The following is a 7,500-nucleotide window of genomic DNA, read 5'->3' as shown; positions in this document are numbered from 1 at the left end:
CGATCGCTGCTTCTCAGAGGGGTAACCTTTCAACTCAACCGTAGGACACGAGCAGAACTAATAGTTACAAGTTGGTACTGTAAGGAAATAGTTGGATTTAGTCTCAACGAAATTCTAGAAGGACTCATGTGTATAGACAAACACAAAGCGCTAGTACTACACAATTACAACGCAACAATAACAACGCACACAGCATATAACTAATATAATCAGCGCACTCAAAGTAGCATTTTAAGTTTTCTGTTCTCAGAAACATGCCTTTGTTAGTGATCTGAAGCCATGGGTTGTTGTCGTCTAAACTAGAGGAGTGGGTGAAGTGTCTTTCATGACTTGTGAAAGGAAAGCTGGCTATTCCGCTATGCTGTCCCAGAGAGATGACAGGTTTATGAACTGACCAGCAGACACAATAGACAGGTAAGCCCAGATCAACTATGGGGATCCGATCCAAATGTCATTTGACACAGTTACAGACTGTATCGAGCTGCTATAGGATTGAGCAATCGACCAAATTAGCTACGAGGTCCATTTAATGCAATAGACTCAGGTATAAAAGGTACTGAGTTACTGTAGGATTCACCTGTGAGCTTGGTGTTAAAGGGAATGTTTAACATTTTTCAACTTCACATTCATCCTCTCCAGCACCACCCCAACATCAACATGGGTGAAAACGGTGCGTTTCTACGTTTCATAGTAAAAAAGATAAGAGGAAGATACATGTTTCCAATGACATCATCGGTGTGCATCATGTGATTTTAACCAATTATGAGGAGGCATTACTAATTGGTTGATGAGGTCATTGGAAACACCTATCTTCCTCTATCGTTTTTTTTTTTTACTACTTATCATAGAAACACACTATTTGATGTTGGGGTGGCGCTGGAGACGCTGAATATGAAGAAGCAACATTTCCACATTTACCTTTAAGAGTGTAAATACTCATTCAATGGTTCTCATGTCTCATCGCGGGAAGTCTCAAAATACATATCTAGATTCACTAGAGGGACAAAATGCATTTTTTAAATTTAACTAGGCACGTCAGTTAAGAACACATTCTTATTTACAATGACGGCCTACTCCGGCCAAACTCGGACGACGCTAAATGAACCAATTGAGCACCGCCCTATGGGACTCTCAATCACGACCAGATGTGATTCAGCCTGGATACGAACCAGGGACCGTAGTGACACCTCTTGCACTGAGATGCAGTGGCTTAGACCGCTGCGCCACTCGGGAGCCCCTCAATAGAGACTAAATGTCTTTTATATTAGGAGATACATTTCTGTTTATATTCTAATCACCTCTTGTTTACATTGTGAACAAGGCCAGGAATTTCTCATGAAAGGTGACATCACTCACCAGTAAATATTCATGAATAAATGCTCATCTGCATAGTTTTGCATACAAGCTAAAGGCTTTATGTAAACACATTGTTGACAATTACATTTCTTCAGGCCTGAATATATCACCCTTTTTTTCCCATCATGCTATACAGTGTCAGTCATGCCTTGGGGACTTCACATGTCCCCAATTGTGATGATAATAGACATTGAAAGAAATGTACAAAAAACAAACCCAAAACAAGTGCTGAGACAATGCAATAGTCTACATTCTATTGATGCTCAGAGGTGAGAGTGAGAGGTAGGCAGGCAGACTGAAAGGTGGGCTACTTACGTTAACCTCAGTGATCGCTATGTCAACAACGCTACCCACAACTATTAAGGCATCAAATGTGTTCCATGCATCAACAAAATAATGCTGCGTTGGGTGGAAGAAACAAACAAACAAACAAACAAACAAACAAACGGAAATGGAAAGAAAAGAAGCAACAAAAGGAGAGAGGGAAAGATAAGAAAGAAAACAGTTATATATGAACTTCTGTGATTAGCGGAAGGTAGAGAGGGAGGAAGGACATTGGTTGAAAATTAAATGACAGTTGAAGTTTGAAAACGGGAGGAAATAAAAGGAGCGAAATCCAAGATGATCGAGAGGAGAAAGCGGCGACCAGTCATGCTTGTCCATGTGGGAAAACAACATCAATAAACAACAACAATAAACAACAACAATAACAAAATCGCAACCCAAACAATCCATTTAAATAAAAGAATAGTTGAGTTTCTTTGGTTAGTTAGTGTGTCTTGTTAGTCAAAGTGAAAACCCTAGGACATGTCACAGTCCTGCTTTGGAGCCAGGTCTCTCTTCTGAGGCCTAACGAATAGAACCCTTTCAGTACTCTAGAACTCTTTCAGTACTCTAGAACTCTTTCAGTACTCTAGAACTCCTTCAGTACTCTAGAACTCTTTCGGTACTCTAGAACACTCAACTGTTGTTCTGTGTACTGTGAAGAACGAGGAAGCACCTTTTTTTCATCACGTGATGCCTTGGAAACCCTGAATGAGAGCGGCCATCTTGAAATGAATGATGGAGGAAGGAAGAGGGGAGAGGAAGGGAGGAGGGTGGACTTTGGGGAAAGAAACCACACCAGAGAATGGTGCTATAGAAGACAAGATTATCACAAAGAAAGAGAAGGAAAGAGAAAAGAAAAGAGAGAGAGAGAGAGAGAGGGACAGAGCGAGTGGAGAGAGAGGGGTGGCGATGTACTTACGTTGATCTCACTCAGAATGACGTCTATTATGCTGCCAATTACGATGAGGAAGTCAAAAACATTCCAAGGATCACTAAAGTAACCCTACACAGGATGGGCGGAGGTGCAAGAGGAGGAGGGGGGGTAAGAGAGGCAAGTTAGACAGGCATTATTATAGGGAAAAGCCTTCCTTTTCAGCCCTTAAACTCTTCCAACAATGTGTTTGGGGGGTGGCTCATCTCTTCTGAAACTATCTTCTTAGATCTTTAAAGCCAATAGAGCAACACAATGCATCATTGGTATTAAATGATGAAATATTATTGTGAATGTATCATTGTGAATATTAAAAGTGAATGTTCATGTCACGTTCTGCTGCTTGCTTGCTGTAGCCTACAGTACAGTTAAGTCATCGCCACAACTTGTTAGCGTGTAACCTACTACTACCGAAGCTCATCTTTCTGTAAACAGGGCGCAGAATAAAAGCTTACAGGGGTTGATAACATGGCATGTTAAAGGTAAGCACTATTCAGTCAATTATATTCATGTGATTCTATATCAAGCCAGAAGATTATTGCTTATTAAACAAGATATTCTTGCATTTTTTTCTGTCTCTTTTACTTCCTTCTGTGTGAAAAGGAAATGAGGTCATAATGAAGGGTGGTGTTCTATGTACAGAAGCGTAGCAGAGTGATAGAGCAAGATTGATTTATCCAATATATTATTATTACATTATTATTAACAGTAGGGATTTTATTATTATTATTATTAACACTAGGGATTTTATATTATATTATTATTATTACTAGGCATTATATATTATTATTAACACTAGGGATTATATATTATATTATTATTATTATCACTAGGCATTATATATTATTATTAACACTAGGGATTATATATTATTATATTATATTATTATTAACACAAGGGATTATGTGTTATTATTAACACTAGGGATTATATATTATTATTAACACTAGGCATTATATATTATTATATTATATTATTATTAACACTAGGGATTATATATTATATTATTATTATCACTAGGCATTATATATTATTATTAACACTAGGGATTATATATTATATTATTATTATCACTAGGCATTATATATTATTATTAACACTAGGGATCATATATCATTATATTATATTATTATCAACACTAGGGATTAAATATTATTATAATATATTATTATTATTATTATTAAAATGAGGGATGATATTTTATTATAATATTGTTATTAACACTAGGGATCATATATTATTATATTATTATTATCACTAGGTATTATATATTATTATATTATATTATTATTATCACTAGGTATTATATATTATTATATTATATTATTATTAACACCAGGGATTATATGTTATTATTAACACTAGGGATTAAATATTATTATTATCACTAGGCATTATATATTATTATTAACACTAGGCATTATATATTATTATATTATATTATTATTATCACTAGGCATTATATATTATTATTAACACTAGGGATTATATATTATATTATTATTATCACTAGGCATTATATATTATTATTAACACTAGGTATTATATATTATTATATTATTATTAACACTAATGATTATATATTATTATTAACACTAAGCATGATATATTATTATAATATATTATTATCAACAGTAGGGATTTTATATTGTATTATTATTATTATCACTAGGCATTATATATTATTATTAACACTAGGGATTATATATTATATTATTGTTATCACTAGGTATTATATATTATTATTAACACTAGGGATAATATATTATTATATTATATTATTATTAACACTAGGGATCATATATTATTATATTATATTATTATCAACACTAGGGATTATATATTATTATAATATATTATTATTATTATTATTAAAATGAGGGATGATATTTTATTATAATATTGTTATTAACACTAGGGATCATATATTATTATATTATTATTATCACTAGGTATTATATATTATTATATTATATTATTATTAACACCAGGGATTATATGTTATTATTAACACTAGGGATTAAATATTATTATTATCACTAGGCATTATATATTATTATTAACACTATGGATCATATATTATTATATTATATTATTATTATCACTAGGTATTATATATTATTATTATCACTAGGTATCATATATTATTATATTATATTATTATTAACACTAGGGATTGTATATTATTATTAACACTAGGCATTATATATTATTATTAACACAATGGATTATATTTTATTTTATTATTATTATCACTAGACATTATATATTATTATTAATACTAGGGATTATATATTATTATATTATATTATTATTAACACTAGGGATTATATATTATTATTAACACTAGGCATTATATATTATTATTAACACAATGGATTATATTTTATTTTATTATTATTATCACTAGACATTATATATTATTATTAACACTAGGGATTATATATTATTATATTATATTATTATTAACACTAGGGATTATATATTATTATTAACACTAGGCATTATATATTATTATAATATATTATTATCACTAGGGATCATATATTATTATTATCACTAGGTATCATATATTATTATATTATATTATTATTAACACTAGGGATTATATATTATTATTATCACTAGGTATCATATATTATTATATTTTATTATTATTAACACTAGGGATTATATATTATTATTAACACAATGGATTATATTTTATTTTATTATTATTATCACTAGACATTATATATTATTATTAACAGTAGGGATTATATATTATATTATTATTATCACTAGGGACTTTATATTATTATTAACACTAGGGATTATATATTAATATTATTGTTGTTATATTATCAACACTAGGGATTATATATTATTATTAACACCAGGGATTATATATTATTATTAACACTTGGGATTATATATTATTATTATCACTAGGTATTATATATTATTGTTATTATATTATTATCACTAGGGATTATATATTTTTATTAACACTAGGCATTATATATTATTATTATCACTAGGGATGATATATTATTATTAACACTAGGCATTATATATTATTATTATATTATTATTATCACTAAGCATTATATATTATTATTATTGTTATTATATTATTATCACCAGGGATGATATATTATTATCACTAGGGATTATTATATTATTATTATCACTAGGGATTATATATTATTATTATCACTAGGGATGATTATATTCTAACACGGTATGATGTTTTAACCAGTGAGACCGTCCCCACTGAATCAGTCAGTGGGTCAGTGGCAGAGGAATAGGTAACCTCATTTAACTGTGGTTTAACGAGGGTTAATGCAGTTGCCTTAGTGGGATGAATGGGGAGGGACTGGACAGTTGCTAGGTGTGACCTGGGAGAGTTGGAGGGTCTAGCACGGAGGGACTGAACACACTGAGGGGAGAGATGCATGTTGCTAGGTGTGACCTGGGAGAGTTGGAGGGTCTAGCATGGTGAGAGAGGAATCCAGATGAATCCAGATGACAGAACTCTTCAAAATACCAGCAATACTACCAAACATCTAACACTTTCCTAAAAAAAAAGTAGTTTACAATCATACAATATACAGAAATGAGAAAGACACAGTGGTAAAAATCCTTCAGTATGTTTCCCTTTGACCTGACTGCAATGAAGGGATGTGTGTTATGAGCCAGTGTCGGTGTTGTACACAGCAGCTGATGAGAGAGCTGGTTAGAACAGGACGAGGCTAAATGTGTCCTCTGCACCTAGAGGAAAAGGGTACTGATTAATATGATGATGGTCCTGTCTGTTGAAAGAGAAGGTCATTAACACGAGTTAGAAAGTGACACAACCACACGATGCAACGTTCTCTGGGTGTCTTTCAGAGAGGTGGGGCGTGTCCATAGACAGGACACGTTCAGGGTTTTCAGACCAAGGCTAACCAATCAGAACTCACCAAGGCTAACCAATCAGGACTCACCAAGGCCAACCAATCAGAACTCACCAAGGCTAACCAATCAGAACTCACCAAGGCTAACCAATCAGGACTCACCAAGGCTAACCAATCAGAACTCACCAAGGCTAACCAATCAGTACTCACCAAGGCTAACCAATCAGTACTCACCAAGGCTAACCAATCAGGGCTCACCAAGGCTAACCAATCAGGACTCACCAAGGCTAACCAATCAGAACTCACCAAGGCTAACCAATCAGAACTCACCAAGGCTAACCAATCAGAACTCACCAAGGCTAACCAATCAGAACTCACCAAGGCTAACCAATCAGTACTCACCAAGGCTAACCAATCAGGACTCACCAAGGCTAACCAATCAGGACTCACCACTAACCAATCAGAACTCACCAAGGCTAACCAATCAGAACTCACCAAGGCTAACCAATCAGAACTCACCAAGGCTAACCAATCAGAACTCACCAAGGCTAACCAATCAGAACTCACCAAGGCTAACCAATCAGAACTCACCAAGGCTAACCAATCAGAACTCACCAAGGCTAACCAATCAGGGCTCACCAAGGCTAACCAATTAGTTTATCTATATACAGTATATATATATTTAACATTTATTTAACCAGGCAAGTCAGTTAAGAACAAATTCTCATTAACAATGACGGCCTAGCCCGGCCATATCCAGACGACGCTGGGCCAATTGTGCACCGATTGGGACTCCCAATCACGGCCGGATGTGATACAGCCTGGATTTGAACCACTGTAGTGAAGCCTCTTGCACTGAGATGCAGTGTCTTAGACTGCAGCGCCACTTAAACAACCTATTTCGATGTACTTCTACCCTGCCAAGATAAGAACACAAAACCTTCACAATGAGAGATGAATTATATGAGAAACTAGGTTTTTGTTGACTGACAATTAAAAGATCTTCAG

The 7,500-nt window shown here is 33.5% G+C and overlaps 1 protein-coding gene across 4 annotated transcripts in view; it reads right to left on the bottom strand.

Moving 5' to 3' along the window:
- Positions 1-7,500, bottom strand: part of LOC112240960 (voltage-dependent L-type calcium channel subunit alpha-1C) — a 157,114-nt gene that overhangs the window by 33,706 nt on the left and 115,908 nt on the right. For all 4 annotated transcript variants that reach the window (XM_042317427.1, XM_042317428.1, XM_042317429.1 and 1 more), the window contains one exon: positions 2,603-2,686. In XM_042317427.1, coding sequence (XP_042173361.1) covers positions 2,603-2,686 — 84 coding nt within the window. The remainder of the gene's footprint in view (positions 1-2,602; positions 2,687-7,500) is intronic.

This window comes from Oncorhynchus tshawytscha, unplaced genomic scaffold (assembly GCF_018296145.1).
Source record: "Oncorhynchus tshawytscha isolate Ot180627B unplaced genomic scaffold, Otsh_v2.0 Un_contig_564_pilon_pilon, whole genome shotgun sequence".
Lineage (NCBI taxonomy): Eukaryota > Metazoa > Chordata > Actinopteri > Salmoniformes > Salmonidae > Oncorhynchus > Oncorhynchus tshawytscha.
Note: the sequence above shows the minus strand (reverse complement) of the source record. Positions and strands in the feature narration are given on the sequence as shown.